We start from the raw sequence: 20,075 nt of genomic DNA, 5'->3' as shown, positions 1-20,075 counted from the left end.
AGCAGCCCAGGGCAAACAGGCTCCACCCCAACTGCTGATTCCCTCCCTGTTCCCCACTTTCCATTGGCTTTAAGCCACTTTTTTAGCTGCCAGTTACATCACTTGTAATCATTCCTGCCTCCATGGGAAGATCTCTAGTCAGTTTTCCCCACTTTGCAGACACCATTGCTTACTTAGGATTAGCTTGAAAATCAGGGCCAGTAGTTCCTGGGATAGCAAAAAGATGTAGTGACTTTGAAAAAAGTGAGGGAAAGAGCCTTTGGTTCTTTATAATCATCAATACTTCCTAATTGTGCAGATTACTGGGATTCGCTGTGCTGTCTCCACACATGCAGGCATCGTGTGCTGATCACCCCTCCCCACTGCTACACCTGCTCTCTCGCCTCCCTGCTCTCCTCACTGTCCACTCCCCAGACCCTTTTCCAGTTCCTCACATTCCCTCTGCTGCTAGAGAAGAGTTTTTATTGTAAGAAAACCTGAGGCCTTAATTCAGGAGCCCTTAACCCCTGAAAATTCCTCCAGCTTGCAGGCCACGCCCACCCCCACCCCCCCAGTGAATGTCACCTTTGCAGATCCTTCTACAAACAATGTGACTCGGGAGACAACCAGGCTACCTTCAGATTAATGGCATACAGTGTCTTTTGACTTGACCACTTGAGTAATACCTGCTCCCGGAGAGATTCATCTCCCCAACTCAACTATTCCATGGAGAAATACTTTCTTATGTACACCTGAAAGAATTGCATACAGCCCATCCCTAGATTTCACCAACAGATACATTGTTTTTCATGTATTTATTCAAAGATGTGTTTTTATTTATTATTCAACGTAACAGCACTGTAGGAATCAAATTTAGTGGGAATCTCTGCATTTGCTTTCATCATCATCATCATCATCTTCTCAGCTTATTTGTGAATATCCAATACATTTTTCTACTCTTAACTGTTATTGTTTTCCTTTTTGGTACTGAAGACTGAACCCAAAGGTGTTCTGCCACCTAGCTGCATCCCTAGCCCTGTTTTACTTTTAATTTTGAGACAGGGTTTCACTAAGTTGCCCAGGCTGGCTTTGAACTTGCAATACTTTTGCCTCAGCCTCCCAGGTAGCTGGGATTAAGGCTTACACTAGCATACCTGGTTGATATTAATATTTAATCATTTTTCCCTTGCTCAAATCCAGGGTCTTATCCATGCTGTACAAGGGCTTTATCTCTGAGCTACACCCCAATCCCATCCAGTACTTTATAAACATAATATAAAATGCTTTTGTTTCAGAATTCCAACTATTAACAAATCTATGGAAAAAACTTAAGAATAAAGAAGCTTGTGTCAAGTCACTAAACCATTCTTAATAGATTTCTGTACTTTGGATTTCACTGTGGTGGGCCTCATACTAGGTTTGAAGTCTAAAGTCGTAATCCCCTGTTCATCCCCCAAGCAGGAGACCTGGGGCTGCTGCATGGAGTTGAGAGGAGGTGACTCTGCCAGTTCTTTCCTTCCTGGCTTCAGTGATCTTTTCTTTTTGTTATACTAAAGCCAGGCGCTGGGTCTCACTTGGCTCCCTTGGCCCTGGTGAAGGTGGTTGGTGTGAACTGCCGTTCCCACTGGGGTTGACAAGCCCCAAAGCAGCTTCAGCTGCCATCTTACTCCAGTCTGTACCTTTGAGTTATTTGCATTTCCTTTTTTTAACTAAAAGCAGTATAAACATAAACAGTATAAATATAATAAATCATCAAAGAGATGAAGTATTAGAATTATAGTCTGACTTCATTGTAGTAATCCTATATAAAAGCCTAGGCAGCTGTGCTTTTCAACACCCTCACTCCCTGAATTAATTGACCTCAATACAACATGCTTTTCAGATAATGGGTTGAAAAAAGAAAGAGAACTGCCTTTTATTGAGCACTTAGTGTTCCCTATATGTGGTCTTCAAGAGAGTCCTCAGGATAGGCGCTCCTGCCTTCATTTCTCATTAGGCTAAGGTTCCTTAGTGGGAACCTGGTCTTGCTCATATTGAATTCCTAATTCTAGCACATTGCCCAATATGTAGTTAGTGCTCAGTGAAGATTTTTTAAATGAAACTGCATTTTATGGATGAGTCTCAGAGATACCACGCTTGGGGCCATGTAATTTGTAAACTGCTGGACAAGTTCCAAAGCCCATGCTCTTTCTACTAGACTGTAGGCCTCTCCTCAGATGCCAGATTGTTGTTAGGTCTTTGAAACTTTCAAGACTAACAGCACTTTGGAACAAAGTCACTTCCCATGTCATTGAATCAGTCAGCGTCTTCAGATAGAGAAGGCTGCAAGGACTTTTAGGAGGGGAGGGGAGTGCTGGTCCTGGGGATATTGCGAGGGCTCTAGGAGTTTACTCTTGAATCTGAAGACTGCCTAAATGATATCTTACATTTTTAAATGCCTATACGTGCCCTGAGGATTAACAGCATAACAGCCATTAAATTCCTAGTCCCTTGGGACTGGGGTTATAGCTCAACAGTACAGCACTTGCCTCGGATGTATGAACCACATAAAAATAAACAAACAAAATACAGGTATTGTGTTCAACGACAACTGAAAAAAATTCTTAGTCACTTGTTTCTCGATATGATGATATTAAAAGTACTTCAGTGTCACATAGAAGTACAACAAAAAAGTTTGGTTATTTAGTCAAAAAGACTAGGCATCCCACTGGCCTAGACCAGGTCGAGCACCTGCAGATGATGTGAGGGGCCACCTGCCAGGAGGCCCATTGTCCTCAACAGGGAGATTCAAAGCACAGCCCTGGAATCCACCTGTGAGTAGTGTGTGCTCAGCTTCTTACAGGGCATGCTTCATTACTGAGCTTGTGCCCCGCTCTGTAAAACAGACTAACAGTAGTCCCTGGCTCTCAGTGTCTTGAGTATTAAATAAAATAATGGATTTAAAGGCTTTAGAGACCTTGAACCACAAAAAGTGTTTCCTGAGCTCAATGGTTGTCATCACCTCAGTGAGCTGAGCTGGGGGCCGCTGCTTCCAGAACCTGGGAGACAGGCTACTGAAGCTTGAGCTCTGTCTCTGATGCTGAACCCAGGGGAGGATTCCCCACCTAGATAAAAGGGAGCCCTTGACAGTGCCTGATTGATGGGCATTTGTAAAGGTGAAATGAGTTCATTGATTATGAGTAATGGTAGCAGAGGAGGGTCAGGACTGTGCTCAGTGCATGTTCCCTATCTGAACTGTTCGTCGTCTTCCCTAATGTGTTACTATCTCCATTTTAAATTGTGCTTTATTGGAATTCTTTTGTACCCTTACTCCCTTTACTCCTTGACACATTACAAAGCCAGTTCGGGGTAAGTATTTTCTCATAGAAATTTAATTTCTGCCCGTTAGGCTTAACTGCAGTTCCGTCACCTCCCAGGGCATTTCGCTAAGGCAGGGATTCGATGTGTCTCTGCTTGTCCTTGGGCTCTTCAAATCAGTGGACATCTCCCCAGGACTATTGCTTTTGGACCTATGCAGAGCTCTGGAGATAACAGTTAGCTGCTGGGGCATTGAAGGATGCACTGAAAGCGCTCCGGAAGCACAGGGGAGCCTGGCAAAGGACCGCTCCTGTCCCTGAGTGGATCAGAACTCACTCCTGCCCATGGCTGGCCTTTACAGCTCTGCGGCTGTTCTAGACTCTCTCTGAGCCCACCTCTTTGTCCCCATTGTCACTAGGAGAAGAGAATCTTTTCATCAGTGGATTAGAAAGCAACATTGTGACTTCAAAGAGGGCAAATTGTGGAGCCAGTTAGATCCAGGCTCCACCCTTGACAAGCTGTAGAGCCTTGGGTGAGCTCTTCAAGCTTTTGGAGGCTTTGGTTTGCTCAAATATAAAGAGGACACACTTTGTTCATTGAAATGTTTTTGTTCGTAGCTGTCTAAGCCAGGCACTGGGCTAGATCCTGTAAGCAGTGATGAATCCGTAGCCCTGCCCTCCCAGAGCTTGGAGTAAACAAAGGGTGGGGACTGTAGGGGCAGAATGCAGGAGGCCATGATAGAAGATGGTGCAGCGGCTGCAATAGTGTTGGCAGAGAGGCTTTCTGGGCATTTAATGTCAAAGCTGGGGAGCAGCCAGCCTTGCCAAGAGGAGAGAGGAGCCTCTGCTCCTGAGCTGAACAGCATGTTCAAGGAACTCAATGGAAAGTAGGACTCTGAAAGCTGTTACCATCTATCTGCTGGATAACAGAAAAGGAGAAGTCGAGGATAAACTTGAACTAATATTATTTCTTGAACCAGTATTATTTTAATCTATTTGAACTGTCTGCTCCCCTATTTTAATAATAATTTTCTGTTCTGTGTCTCTTCCACCAGCTTGAGGTAGTGCCAATTTTCTGTCACAGTATCAACCACCTCACCCTGCTGCCCTTGGGACCCGGGAACTCTCCCTTCTTTTTTTTATACAAAATACCAGAATTGACTTTCATGAATGAAGTTCAAATGCAGCTGGGCTAAGCTGTAGAGCACTTGCCTAGTAAATGCTAAGCCAAGGGTTCCATCCACAGCATGGTGGGGTGGGGTGGGGTGGGGGTAGCTGCAGGTGCAAAGGCACAGGTGCTGAACGTTCTTCACAGCTGTGTTCACTAGCAGGCGGAAAATGCTGTGTCAGTACCAGTAGAGGTATTTGGACATATGAAAAAAGCAAGTGTTTCCAAACTCAAGGTCACTGTGGAATATCCCTGTAGGCTTCTATTGCAAATGAAGACATTAACATTTACAAGAGAACTTCACAAATTCAAGTTCTATAAAATGTAAGTTTAAAAATGCATCTGCTTACACCTTATAGGTTATCTGTCCTTTTAAATAATACACCGAGTAGAGGTTTTCAATATTATGCATTCGAATGAAGGGTCTTCTCCTTTTCACTGTTTGAATCCCAAGATTATATATTAGCAGCATCAATATAATTTATTTCAGAGGAAAACCCATATCACTTGCACCTCAATAAACTAATACAAGTGATTGGAAGAGGCTGCCCCTGGCTAAGTGAGCTAGTAAGTCTCTACCCTGATAGCATATTAGACTGATCTGGAAATTGAGCCACCTTCCAAGACCCTGACTCAAAAGAAAATATTTAAAAGGACTGGATATATAACTTAATGGCACAGCATCCCTAGATTCAATCCCCTACCCGCTGTGCTGCTCTGTAGCTTCCTGTCTGACCATGAGATCCCCCTCTCACACACTGCCACCGCAATGGAATCTACCAGGAGGCAGTGTAGCCAGAAGCAGGGATTCACCAGAGCTGGCACCATGCAGTTTGAATTTTGGCCTCCAAAACTGTCAGGTGAATAAACCTTTTTTCTTCATAAGACACCTAGCTTCCAATATTTCAGATTAGTAATAAAACAGTCTGAGACATTTCCTGCATGCCAGCCCTTTACATACGCTTTCCATTTGCCTTTCATTACACCTTCACAAGGAGGTGGGTCATCTCCATTTTAATGGGAAGAAGTCTGAACATCCCGTAACCAATAAGTGCTGGAGCCAGATTTGAAGTCCAGATCCTGGGCCACCTCTCACAAGGAAGCAGAGCATTGGACACTTGTCCTGCATCCCTGAGTTCATTGCCACAGCAAAAACAGCTTTATTTTCTCTCTCCATGCTAAAGAGCTCAGAGGGGCTAAGGTGCTTGCTCCTGGCTCCATTTGTAACACCAGGTCTGATTGCCTCCATGTGAGGTTTTTTCCCTCCATTATCCTCGGTACCTTAATATATGAATAAATTGCTTTTTTAAATTAACAGAACATTGCTTTGCTTCAGACATACCGAACTTTCAGGAGCTCAGTTCCCAAAGTGTGACTCCATTAAAGCTAGGTATTGTGTAGTAGTCTCTCATGTGGGCATCAGAGAAGATCAAGCATTGCAGCCTTGATTTCTTCTTTTGGCAAAACCTCTGGAATAACAAGGGTGTCAGAGAGTTAATGCCTCCTAGGATTTAAGGACCTGCCAGATAAGTCTCTCCTGCTTTCATGTTGAACAGAGATTAGAGGAAACTCCAGCAAGAAACTTGTTTCATAAATGAAGAAGGGAGGATGAAATTGAAGATTTAAATTTAAAAAGAGCCTTCATATCAAAACCTCAGGCCTCGCAGCTTGTGAGGGTTGTGGTCTCAAAGCCCTGCCTTGGAGGTCCCACACACAGCGTGTCATTCTTAGTGCTTCCTGTGCAGCTCTGTAATTCTAGTAGAAAAGTCAGTAGAGAAGAACCTCATTAATGTAGAGCCCACAAATTAAGAAAGCATATCCATTTGGTTACAGTAGATGCAGTTGGTTGTTCAGGGATAAGAAGAAGAAAGAAAATCCTGATTTTACAATTTCAAAGGTAGAAAACAAAAGCCTTTCCATCTGAAATCAGCCTCCTTTCATGCTGCCCTGCACCCACCCTCCCTGGCACACAAAAGTAAGGTTATTTTAAAACACTCCGCCTTCATCAAATGCTCTGCTAGAGCTAGCTGTGACCTTAACATGAAGTTAGTTAACTCTCTGTGCCTTGGTTTCTCATCTGTTAAATGTGGGGCAATTTGATGGGGATGTTGTGCTAATTAAACGAACACGTGAAACCCTTGGCACAGTAAACGCCACACACCTGTCAAGAGACTGTGCCCTTGCTCTGAAGGACAGACGCTGTGTGAGGATGAGATGAGTCTGGTAGACATTCTCAGCCACTCACTGCCTGCTCTGTGGACAGTGTATCTGGGATCTGGAATGACTCCCCAAGCTTGTGTATTGAAAGCCGGGTTCTCACATGCAGCGAGGTTCAGAGGTGGGGCTTTTAGGCAGTGATTGGAAGGCTCTGCCCTCATTAGTGGCTGGATGGACTCCTTGGAGGCAAGAGCTGGTTGGAGGAGCTAGGCTGTTGGGAGTGTGATGCAGGACTCATGCTCTCCCCAGCCCCTTACTGTCTCTGCTTCCTGGCTGCCAGATTGAGCACCTCTTCTCTGCCAAGCCCTTTCACCCTGATGTTTCCCTTGGAGCCACCTGAATATAGACCAAGTCCTCTGAAAATATGAGCCAGAAAAATCTTTCAAGTTCTTATTGTCAGGCATTTGGGTCACAGAAACATTAATCTAACACAATTGACAAAATGTAATGAGAATATGTTCCTTAAAAAAACAGACCAGGGCTCAGATGTTTTATCATTGCATTTTTTTATAAATATGGGAGGTCAGGAGGTTTTTGGTGTCTAACTCCTATTAAAGAACAAGTCATGGATCAAAGAGGCTACCACAGTTAGGAAATGTGAATTTCAAAATTCTTCTTTTACTGACCCAAACTCTATACTGGCAAATAAGCCCTCAATAAATGTTTGTGGAAATGCTTTAAAGGATGAAGAGCACAGTTTTCAGATGCAATAACAGCATCAGCCCCACAAGAGCTTCTTACCTAGAGCCCTGATCCACTATTTCCCCCTATTTATAATATAGCACTGTTTAATGCTGATCCTGAGAGGAACTACATTCTCTCAAAGGTAGAGTAACCCAGCTACACCACTCCTAAAGAATTAAAGCCAGGATATTATAGTGATATGCACATACCATGTTTATAGCAGCACCATTCACAATAGCCAGACTATAGAACCAGCCGAGGCGTCCACCAATAGATGAATGGATATAGAAAATGTGGTGCCTGTACCCAGTGGAGTTTTATTCAGCCATTAAGAAGAATGAAGTAATGTCATTTGCAGGAAAATGGATGGAACTGAGAGCATTATGTTACGTGAAATAAGCCAAACTTAGCAGGTCAAGTGTCACGTGATTTCTCTAATATGTGGAAGCTAGAGAGGAAAAAAAGAAAAAGATGGAGAGGGATCTCATAAAAAGCAAAGAAAGATCAATCGGCTAGAGGAAGGGGACCAGAGAGTGAGATAAGGTGAGGGAGAAAAGAAGTGCTGGGGAGTGATACTGGCCAAATTGTGTTGTTATATTGTGAGCAGGTACAAATACGTAACAAATCCTATCATAGGTACCGCTATAACACACCAATTGAAAAGGGGGGGGTGGTAAAAAGGTAACAGTTCCTTACTGAAATGATAGAGAGTTTCTTGAAAACTGGAAATTAGTCCCATGGTTAAAGTGATTGGAAGGTTAGGGGGTTAGGGCCTTCATTATCTTCCATAGTGTACAGAAGTATGTTGGTTAGATCATCACCTGCTTCTCTCCTTAGCTGCAGGAAGGATCACTAAAGGGATAGGGAACTTTGGTTTGGCCACAAGAGTAGTAATTTTGGAATGTGGAGCTTGTCAGGAACAGGTTTCTGGCAGGCCTGTTATGTGATCCAGAGGGAAATGAAAGAACTGGCCAGTCAAGAGCAAGAAGAACCAGGAAAGGAGGAACAAAATATTTTCTACTTGGCAAATTTTCCACGTCTTACCTGGACAGAGAAACAGTGTGATGAGTGTCTAGAGACTTGTTCCACCCCAGCTTTGCCTCTTTTGTACATGTGTCAGTTTACCCCACCTTCCTGACCTTGATTGCTTTTTAGTCCACTCATGTATGTGAAAAGAATACATCTGTGCGTGTTAAGAAAACAAGCATTTATAAAACAGTAAATACAGGTTTAATCAATGGATGCAAAAAGGCCGGACACCTGGCATGCACCTTGTTAACATCAGGGTAATAACTGTGAGGATCATTGGGTGTAAAAGTGGTGTTAACAAGTGATGTTGAGTTTCCTCTTTCCTCCATCTGTCTCTTCATTTTTCTCCAGTGTCTCTGCATTATTTTAATGAAAACTAAAATCTGTCAAAGGACAGGCTCAGAAGAGAGCCTGGAACAGAGCCATAAAATCTTCAACTGACAGGTGTGACACTTATGTTTAGAGAAGAAGTTCTCAGAACCTTGGAAAGAGGTGCTACCCAGGAGCACCTGCAGGTGCACCTGCCCTTCCCCTGTTTGCTGTCAGGTCTGGGTAATTCGCACACCCTGACGCAGTTACTCTTGAGTCACTCATTTGAAATCCTGTTTAGCCATCCCCAGCCTCGGGCACCACTGCTTTAGCTCTGATTCAGACTCTTCTTGCCACTCTTCTGTCCTCCTCTCTGAGTTGCTATTGGCCTTCTCCACAGCCACGTCCTGCAAGGCAGGTCTGATTGGTCACTGCCTGCTCAGCTTCCTTCTGCAGGTTGCCACAGCTCTAGGAATGGAATCCCTCAGCACCCTGTGCAGTGCCTCACCTGCTTCTCTGCTCAGCACCACCTGGGGCCGCTTGTCCCTCCTTGCACTCCTGGCCTTTCTACCTGTACCTCCAAACTCTTCCCACACATCTGGCTTGGTCCTACTCCCTCCTCCCCAAGGTCCTCACTGGAAGGTCCAGGATGCCTCTAGCGTGTACCCAAGAGCTGGGGCTCCAGGACTCCCTGGGCACCAGGCATGTCTGGAACACATTCAGGTCTGTTTCTCAGAGCCGCTTGAGGATACAGACCTCATGTTTTTCAGATGTGCTAAGTATGTGGTAGAAACTTAACATCTGTCATATGAATGAGTAGTTATTTCATGTTCTAAAATTTATCAATTATGAAAGTAAATCCTTGGGTGAGAATCAAATAACCTGAAAAAATATTAAGATACAAGTTAATCTTGGAACTTCTGCTCTGTTGACTTGTAAGCTTTACTCTTCTCAGGAGCTCTAGTGCGGGGACATCCCGGCATTTCTAGGTCTGGGAAGGCCATGCTGCTGAGTCTCCAGGTGTGCTCCACAGAGGAAGCAGAAGAGCATCAGGGCCTCTGATCCACTCAAACCATTTCCTTTCTGAGAGATCTTAGGAATGTTGCTTCTGTGTGCCTTAATTTCTTTGTCTAGTAAAAGATACCTATAAGACTTCCCTCCCAGGGAAAATGTATTTAGGCACCTGAATTAGTCTTTTCATTTGATAACTTTGAATACCTGCTGTATGCCCGGCACATTTTAGTAGGGGGTGGGGGGAGTGTACCCTTGATGGGAAGAAAGACAAGAAGCAAAAAGGGGAGATAAGAGGCTGGAAGAAATACCGTAGGGTAAGAAGGATAGCCATGGGAAGAGGGGCCCAGGAACAGTCCCCTGTGGACATGCTGATTGGTGAGCCCTGAAGGGAGGGAGGCAGGAGTTGAGGGCATGTGGGCTGGCTTGGACAGCAGGAAGGGCCAGGCCCTCCACCATGGTAGGAGCTGAAGTCAGTCGAAGGGGCCTCTTGTGGTACCTGAAAGTCAGGGTACAGATTGGTTTGTATTCAGAGTAGGGCAAGAATGCTCAACAGCAAGGGACTCCGTGCACTGAACTGTCTGTGAGTTTTTCTTTTTTTTTTCTGCCTATACTTAAACAATATGAAAGTATTTCCTAAACTATCCCACCCTGATGTAGCCCAGAGCAAGTCATTTAGTTTTACTTTGATTTTACTCTATGCTGAAACCCCAGAGAAGATTACATCTTCTTTAATCAGTACACCTATAATTTAGTACTAAATGTCTAGAAAGTTCTCTGGAATTTTGGGAAGTTGGACAAACATCTGGAATGACTATTTTTACCACAGTGGTCTCCAAGCCTAACGCCTTGTCCCTGGGCTTTGGTTGATCCTCCACTTCCCTTGCTGGCGTTGGCAGGCTCAGCACTGCTGGGTCAGCTGCTGAAGACAGTCAAACGTTGTGTTCTTTGCTCCTGAAGAATCACATTTGAAGTGATAAGTCGCTTGTCTGATTCTTCCCTGGCAGCCCAGCTTGGGAAACACCCTGGATACAGGCTGTGTCCATGTCAAATAAGGTTCTAAAAATGGGCAAATGTCAGTCCTGTAGCCTTGAAGTGCTTCTGAGGGAAGAGAGATACTCCGTTGCCACTGAAGTTATAGCTCAATCATGAATGACTCCAACTGTAGCAGACCCTTTCATCCAAAGCTTTCCAGAAAACAAGTGCCGAGGAGTGAGAGGTGGGTGGTACTCTTTAACCTGCTTGAATGCAATTAATATTGAGCTGAAGGGTTTTTCCTTTAAAAAAGATATTGTATCTGTTGTTTGGTATATGGGGGGGGGAAACACACACACACACACACACACACCAGAGAACTCTAGATTTGGGAAGAATAAGAAATCACTGTGTTAACCCTCTGCCACATTCAGATCTGAAGAGTGTCAAAATTCTTAAAATTTTCCAAGACAAATTTCTCTACTTAAGAATCCTAAAACCTCTTGTTGTACTTTGTCACTTAAAGCTTGAGAAGTTCTTTAGCATGCCTGGCTCAAATTTTCTACAATTTTTTAAGTACATTTATTTTCATTTCTGCAAATGGAAAACAGCTGCCCAGCCTTCCAGTAACAACTTTTGTGAACTTGTAGGTGGTTATTAAGTCACCCCCAGCCACCTTCCTTTGGACTACGCAGTGCCTTTAACCCATCTTCAGAGTTTCCACTTCCTATTCCTTTAATCGTCTCTCCATCTCCCTAAGCTTTTCTACATCCTTCTTTAAATGTGGGTTTCAAAGTGGAACAAGATTTGCACCATTAACTGGGTCACTTCCTTTTCAGATCATTGTACATCGCTGTCATTCATGTGGGAAACCTGGCAATTTTATCAACATCCAGAGATGAGATTTAGGACTAGCAGTTTCTTTTGCCTTGGGCTGGGCTTGGTCTGTGGCTACAGATACCAGCTTTGGAGTCTGAGACCCTTAGCAAGCTAAACTCCAGTTCTCTTCTAAGACAGGGTGCAGGCCAGTGTCCCCTCCCCTCCTGCCTGAGTTCAGCAGCCAGTTCTGGAGCACAGGAACCATTTCCCAAGCACTGTGCCCTCCTAGGGAGGAATCACCCATTCTGCACTCCAAGTTCCATTTCTAAATCAAGGGTACATGCAGTGATCATGAAATTCCATGGGATCTCTCTCACCTCCTCTTCTGAGATGGTTTGCTTTGGAACCAATAGGGGATAAGGACATGGTTTTCTGTGTCTAGTGTCATTGAAATCACAGAGGGGGAGGATCTTGAATTTGGTCCAAGAGTACAGGAAGGTCAACACAATCGTTGAGGGCTGTTGTTTAGGAGAGATGCGGAATATCGCTGATTGTCTTGACTTTGTTCCATCTCTGTTTTTTGGGGTTTTTTGGACCTCTCTGTCCCTCTTCCCCTCTGTTTGCCTGAATACTTGGCATTCCTGGGGTGGAAACATGGGGATTTTTGGCGCTCAGCCAGAGCAGGCAGCAGGTCAGAGCAGACAGCTCCATTGCTTGCTCCCACAAGCTTCTGTATCCAAGCATAGCCCAACTCAGGCACTCAGGTGACTTATTCGTCAGCCCCTGCAGGAAGCAGCGTCCTTAAGTCAGCATTGGCCAGCAGGTGACCATGCACAATTGTAGGCAGGAGAGCTGGAATGTCTGTGTGGTGAGACTCCTAGGTAGCATGTTGGCTAATGTCAGGTCTGTTTTATATGTGTGGCCGAGAGGTGTGCTCATGAGTGAAGAGAAATCCTCAGAGTTCTCTCTGCAGATATGGGACTGATTAAGCAGTGACTCCCAGGTGGGACTCACTCCCATACTTTTGAGAGAAGTAATGTAATGTGGATTCCTGGGACATCAGGTTTGGGAAGTTTGATTACTGAGGTCATTCTGAATAAGTAAATGCACTGCGGCTCCGCTACATGTCACTGTAAGGTACCATCTTGATACTGCCAGCTGTGGGTTTTGAATATGTATAGGTTCTAGAAGGTGCATTTCTAGAGACTCTGCCCAGTCTTCACTGGAAGTGAAGTGAATCAGTCATTCCTGGTTCCCATAAGATGAATCACCAGGATCCCTGTGTGCAGTTAACAGACATTTATTTGGGCACCTAAATATTTTCCTTCTCGATGAGATTCAGAGCTCTAATGCAGTAAATCAAGACTTTACCTACCCACTTATATTTGAGGACAGAAACTTGCAGTACACTCAGCAGTACCCAGGTTTCTATTCTTCCTTGCTAAAAATGTGTCTTGCATCACTGAACAGGCCCTGTGAACTGCATGCTGTGCTGCGGGCACGGTCCGCAGGTGAAAGGGCAGTGCTGCACATAACATCTCTGCTTTCTTTTCTCCAGTCCAATAGACAGCCAGCCAAGTTGAACCTTCTTACCTGCCAGGTGAAACCAAACGCCGAGGACAAGAAGTCTTTTGACCTGATTTCACATGAGTCCTTTAGAACACTTTTGGTAGGTTGTTGTGGGTTCTGACACCTGCAGATGTCCATCATCTGGATCCTGAAGCAGCTTTTCCAAGCAGGGATCCAAGGTCACCATGGGGGAGCTTCTGGTCATTCCTGCACCTGCAACTTTAGATGGAGTCTTGCTCTGTTGCCCAAGCTGGCCTTGAATTCCTAGGCTCCAGCAGTCCTCCTGCCTCAGCCCCCAAGTAGCTGGCCTACAGAACATGTGCCACTGTACCTGGCTTTCTCAGGTCACTTAATTTGCACTTACAGTTGGGAAGGCATAGCAGTGTCAGATGTGACCGTGTTTAGGAATATGAAGAGTATGCATTTATATGTTGTCCTGGTGCAGTGAGTCCACAGCTGGATCTTCTCAGAGAGTTGTTTCCAAGTATGTTCCCATTTCTCTGGATTTCAAAGATTCTTTGGTGTGAGGTCCAGACATAGGGGTTTTAAAGCCTTCTGTGATTTTTAAAGTGCACCTGGGGGTCAAGAAGCTCTGATGTAGACTTGGGAATACATGTGTAGCACTATACCATATAGCTAATTTGACTGGAGTTATATCCCTGCAAAATCAGACTCTTCAAGGAAAAGTCGTCTTGCTTCCAAGCAGGACGGCCTTCAAACTTCATGAATTACTGTCACTGTATCCCCTCACTTCCTTATGCCATATGGTTCAGAGTTTACTTTTCCCTTGAGGTGACAGCATAATAACCTCCCCCACACACACCCTGTAGCCTGTACTGTCACGGTGAGGTGCAGCTGGGGAGTGCTGTTCTGCTAAGTTAGCTCCTGTGGGAGCACCTGCTGGCCACATTGCAGCTGAGCGGACACCTCCTTCTGCAGGGGGAGAGGCCAGCAAGGCCAATGAAGTGACTCACCACTGTCCCGAAATTCTGCAGTGCCAGCCTTAGGTTTTGTCCCTCCTCTGTCAGAGCCCAACAGAGCAGGCCAGGAGCTGAAGTGCATGATTGTGTGGAAGCACAAACATACCTTCCTGCCCTGCAGTTCCATGAATGCAGACTCAAAAACAGTCCGATCTAGGAGTTTGTCTGTCACGAGGCTCTTCAAGTGTAGTGTGAGCTGGGTTCTACAGCATCATGTAAAGTTTAGATTCCCATTATTTTCATGACTTGGAGATTTCTTGGGTTATTAATGAGAAGGAAATAGGAAAAGTTGAAATTATATGGTTTCAAAAAGCCAAGAACCCCTAGATATGAGAACCTATAGATTATTAATAATAGTTGTCAGTTATTGAGCATCTAAATGTGCCAGATACTTTTAATACATTATGGCTAACTCTCACAGAAGCCCTATCAGTTTTCCATTTTACAGAAGAGAAAAAACTAAGCTTAGGAGAGGTTCAGAGAATCGGATGAGGTCACACAGCCATAAGGTAGGGTATTTGGCCAGGGCCATGAAGCGCTCCTACCCATGTGTGTACTTGAACATACACATTGTCTTTTTCGTGAAGGACAAGGGCGCCCAGCCCGGAGCAGTCATGTAAGAAAGTGCTCAGTAAATGTTATTTCACCTTGAGTGTCTTAAAGCATCTTGCAAATCTTGGGTTTTAAAAAAGCACTTCTCTCATGGACATCTGTCCCAAATAGCCAATTTACACCTCATCCTCCCTTTCCTGAGTGGCAAAGTTGAGCCTTTCTTCCTGGAGAAGAAAGCAGGAGGCAGCCCAACACCTGGGGCAAAGTGGGCAGCAGCCACCCTGCTTTTAAGCCATGGAGAAGTGGCTGGTGAATCCTTGCTGCAAAGAAGATGCCACACTCTGAGCTTTGTCCCCAAAGCCCATCTGGCCAGATGGGACCTCTTCCCTTCTCACTTTTGTTTCAGAAGAGGTGGCTAATGTTTGCATGGTATTTGTGTTATTATATTCCTCTGGTACTTGAGAACAATAATATTGACAGAGCAAACTGTGCATCTGGCAAAGCATGGTGTAAAAAATAATCTTAGATTCCGACTCTTGCTGGATGGTTTTTTATTTTCCCCTAGAACTTTAAAGAGCTGCGTTACACCTGAATAATGATGCTTTCTGAGGTTTCACTTTCTTTTTCTTTTCTTTTAGATAATAGGACATATCATTTTCAGGCAGAAGATGAGCAGGATTATGTGGCGTAAGTAGTCTGTAGAGTTGTAGGAACCGCTCCTGGCTCTCCAAACTCCTTTCCCACACTTTGCTCCTTCTTGCATCTAGAGTTCTCAGTCCTATCTGCTCAGTAAACGTTGACACCTCCCACCATTTTGGGCCCAGGCCTCTCTGCCTCCGCGGTCATTGCTCCCTCCTCTGTGCCCTTGGCTGCTTCCCACCACTGTTGTCCTCTGGTGCTCACCCATGGCCCTCTGGAGACCAAGAGCTTCCTGAGGACAAGGGCTGCACCTTACTTGTCTTTTGATTATTTCACCCACACTTAGAAAGGCCTTGCTCAGTGTTTGGCCAAATGCATGAGCCAGTGTGCCTGGATGCTTGACTGTGCCTACGAGAGGGCAGGGGAGTCTGTCCTTGAGGAAGAACACTGGCAGGCGCCCTTTCCCTGGGTCACTGCATTGGGAAGAGCCAGGTTTGTGGTCACATGCTACTGGGAGCAGTCCCGAGCCACCTTCCTGTGGCTGCCCTGGGCTGCGGAAGGTGGTCTACAGCTATGATGTTCTCAGCTGCTCACAGCCCTGGTGCTAATGAGGGCAGTTGACCTTTATGCTGTTCAGATTTTTCTCATTTCTGGCAAGTCCCGGGGTAATGTGGGCTGAGTTTCACAAACTCTCAAAGTTCTGTCCCATCCATGGCAATCAGTATTGTCATTTTCCTTTTCTGATTCCTCCCAGAGGGCCACAGGTGCCCTTTACACCCAGTGTGCCTCACACACCTCTTCTCTTTCATTCACTTTCACACATGCTTCTCTGCAGCATTATTCTCATTATTCTCATTTATTTATGTATATAATGGATATAATTAATAGGAAATACAAATTGACATCTTGGTTACCGAAATATTTTTGGGAAGTTTTTGCCATTTTCTGTCCACTCTGAGGCATCTTGTGCAGGGCTGCCTACCTCCCAAAGACCAGTCTCTGACATTGTTTAGTGAACTGGGTGCAACATTTTTCTCTTTCCCTTTGGCAAAGGGGAAATGGTAAAGGGATCAGAAAGAGACTAGGAATGGGTAAAAGGCATGTGGAGTTGGGAAATACAGCCAAAGAGAATAAAGTGGAAAGGCAGGTTAGGGAGACAGAGAAGGAAGAGCCATCTCTGTGTACCCACTCATCCACCTGAATACTTATTAAATGCCACTGAGATACCAAGAACAGTGCAAAGCACTGAGAACACAACAAGAAATGTAGCGGAGCCCTGCCCCGAAGGAGATGAGCCATGTGACATTGGAGCAGGCGCTAAGCACAAGGGCTACTGGGGGGAAGCAGACTCGGGGTGCTCACCTTCTGAGGTTCTTGCGGAAGTGACATTCTTGAGGAAGATAAGCTGTGCTGGCTCTGGCAGGCACGGAAGGGTGTAAGCACTCTGCCCTGCAGGCATGGTCCTGACGGCAAGAAGCAACAGGCAGAGCGGGGAGAGGCCCCTGGGCTTGATGTTCCGAGCACAGAGTTGGCAGAGGAGAAGTATGACTCAGGAACCAGATGAGAAGGGGCCCTGTCAGGAGGGCTGCCTTCCACCCACAGATTCAAAAGCTGGTGTTTATTGAGGTTACTGTGCTTGGTAGGCCACAATCCCAGGAAGGAGGAACTTTGATCCCTAGTTTGCAGATGAGGAAACAGGCACAGTGTGCCTGTGGCCAGGGTCCTGGTAAACAAGGATTTCAATCCAGACAGAATTCCAAACCCACAGGGGAATATTGCTTCCTGAACTTCTCTGATTCCTCTCTTCCCTCTCTCCCCCTCCTCAGAGCTCTAACTGGAAAACAAATGAGAAATTCATGTAAGGTCAGGAGGGGTCCACCTCATCTTTGTGGCCTTCTGTCTAAACCCAGGCCTCCAGTGTCTTACTGATTCTCAGGGCTTAGAGGCAGTTCAGCCCCATTTTGTTAGATGACTGGTTTCCTGCCCGTGGGACTCAGCACTCTTCAGTAAAAATGTTGCTTTGTCCATCGTGAAATTGCCACACATTTTGCACTTCAGCCTCTTCAGGTAGAGGCGGGAGGCTTCATTTTGAGTGATGTAGGAGGTAACTGCACAAAGAAATCACGTGCCCAGAGGGAAGCCTCAGTTTTTTTTTTTTACCTCCAGGTTCACATAGAGGCAGTTTCACTGAATCATTGGGTTCCGACCCAGTGCAAAAAAAGTGTCCAGTGGAAGTAAATGAAAAAAATTCTTTCTGACCAAGGAAGGGGGTGGTGTCAAGCAGCAGTGGCCTTTGCTCCAAGTTCTGCTCACCAGCGCCTTTCTCCTAAGTTATGGGGCCATGGCCATCTCTTCAGTAAGCTGAGGAGAATGAGGATTTTGCGAGTGAGGACGAAATGTGTGAAGCTCCTCACAGGGTGGCAATTTATTTTTTTATCTTGTAAAACTCAAAGTTATTTTTAAGGTATTAAGATACAATTATGTATTGCTGCTTAGACTTTTTTATGTCTGTTACTTTAAAATAATTTAAAAGTTACATATTGTCAGAAGTAGTTACTTTGACTCTTGACCCTTTTGAAATATAGCCACTCCAATTCCATCAAATCTGAATTACTTCCCTGGAGACTTAATTGTCCTTTAAATCTATTTTTTTCTGATTATCCTGACAAACTTCTTTGTTTTTTTTATCCTGAGCCTTGGGGTGAAGAGACAAATGTGGCATAATGGGAGAAATTTTGAAAGGGGGCCAACAAAATGGCTTTCCTCCCAGCCTTCCCAGTCCAGCTGCAGGGCCCTGGGAAAGTCACATAACTGTTCTGGCTTCTGTTGCCTCATTTTCAAGGTTTTTTAAAGCCCAGCCTACAGGCTCACGGGGAATTTTGTTTCAAAATTATAAGTCCTTGGCCCATGGTAGAGACTGGTCCATATTAAGGAGCGGAACGTCATGGTGCCTGAGGAAAGCAAACTGGAAATGTCTGCAATCAGCAGGGAGACCAGTAACAGGAGTCCAGCCAGCCAGTTGCACAGTAGCTAGTCCTGTCATACCAGTTTCTTGAATTTTTTTTTAAGAAAACAGTTTGTTTTCTAACTTGAGACTAAATAATTAAAGATACTGTTTAATTTAAAATGTATCGAGTGCCCTGCCCATTCCTAGACATTGGTTCTGAAGTGGTGTTTTCTGCATCACAGTAGAAAAGGGAAGCTATTCAGGTGTGTCATGATGTCCTGAAGGTGAGCGCCACCTAGAGTCAACGGTGTGAGGTGCAAGCCAGTGCTCAAGCAGATAGTTTTAATTCTCAAACTTCGCTATTACTTAGTCAAACATTTTGTAGATGGTGCTTTGCTTTATATCAGCTTCATCCTACAATATATAGAACAAAATAACAAAAAAATACCCAACATACTCAGTTCTAAACCTCCATATGACGTTTTGAAGATAAGCTTTTATTTTGAAGCCTGTGGCTGGCATTGTTTTTCATTATCTTTTTTAAACTTTGGCTTTTTCTTTCTCATTTATTAAAGTAATACAGACTTATTTTAGATTAGGAAACTTACATAAAAGCAGAGACAAGCTATTTCTCATCAGTTTTTTCCTAAAGAAAATCACTCAGAGACAACCAGTGTTAGCATTTTGGTGAAATCCGTCCTTTTTAGTCATTACAATACCTGGCTTCAAATTATACAGCAAAGCTGTAGTAGCAGAAACTGGCATAATAACAGACACATACAAATGGTACAGAATAGAAGACACAGAGACAAGCCCATGCATGTACAGTATTCTGATTCTTGACAGGGATGCCAAAAACATAGACTGGGGGGGAAAGAGCCTTTTTAACAAATGGTGCTGGAAAAACTGGTTATCCACACGCACAAGAATGAGACTAGACCCCTATCTTTCACCCTGTACAAAACTCAACTTCAACTCAAAATGAATCAAAGACTTGGAAATAAAGCCAGAAACTATGCAACTCCTAGAAGAAAACATAGGGTCAACACTCCAGCATGTAGGCACAGCTAGGACCCCTAAAGCTCAGGAAATAATGCCAAGAGTTAATAAATGGGATGGCCTCAAGTTAAAAATCACAGCACAGGAAGCAAGAATGTGAAGAGAGAACCTATAGAACAGGAGAAAATCTTTGCTAACTATTCTATAACAGGATTAATAACCAGAATATATAAAGAATTCAAAGAAAATAATAAATGGACACATGAACTAAACAGACTCTTCTCAAAAGAAGAAATACAAGCAATTGACAAATACATGAAAAAAAATGTTCAACATCATTAGCAGTTAGGGAATCAAAACTGAGAAGATTTCATCTCACACAAGTTATGGCAGCCATCAAGAACACAAATAATAATGCTAGAGAGGATGTGGAGGAAAAAATACATACCCAACGTACTCAGTTCTAAACCTCCATATGACATTTTGAAGACAGTGGCTGGCAGTGTTTTTCAATATAACTTTTACATCATTGGTGGGATTATAATTAGGAAAACCCCCATGGAAGTCAGTATGGAGGTTCCTCAGGAGACTAGGAAGGGAACCACCATTTGACCCAGCTGTACCACTCCCTTGTATTTATTGTATTTAAAGAATTAAAGTTATACTGTACCAATCTACGCATACCCATGTTTATAGCAGGCCAGTTCACAATAGCCAAACTGTGGAACCAGCCTAGGTGTCCATCAACAGATGAATAGATACAGAAGATATGGTGTATATGCACAATGGAGTTTTATTCAGCCATAAAAAAATAATGACATTGTCATTTTCAGGAAAATGGATGGAGCTTGAGACCATTATGTTAAGTGAAATGAGCCAGACTTAAAACATAGGGTTGTATG

General features: G+C 44.3%; 1 protein-coding gene across 1 annotated transcript in view; it reads left to right on the top strand.

Moving 5' to 3' along the window:
- Positions 1 to 20,075, top strand: part of LOC143388916 (arf-GAP with SH3 domain, ANK repeat and PH domain-containing protein 1-like) — a 145,356-nt gene that overhangs the window by 81,000 nt on the left and 44,281 nt on the right. The window contains 2 exon segments of the mRNA XM_076842341.1: positions 13,046 to 13,160; positions 15,227 to 15,275. Coding sequence (XP_076698456.1) covers positions 13,046 to 13,160; positions 15,227 to 15,275 — 164 coding nt within the window.

Source organism: Callospermophilus lateralis, unplaced genomic scaffold (assembly GCF_048772815.1).
Source record: "Callospermophilus lateralis isolate mCalLat2 unplaced genomic scaffold, mCalLat2.hap1 Scaffold_45, whole genome shotgun sequence".
NCBI classification, from domain to species: domain Eukaryota; kingdom Metazoa; phylum Chordata; class Mammalia; order Rodentia; family Sciuridae; genus Callospermophilus; species Callospermophilus lateralis.
The sequence above is the reverse complement of the archived record's forward strand: the minus strand, read 5'-3'. Positions and strand labels throughout refer to the sequence as shown.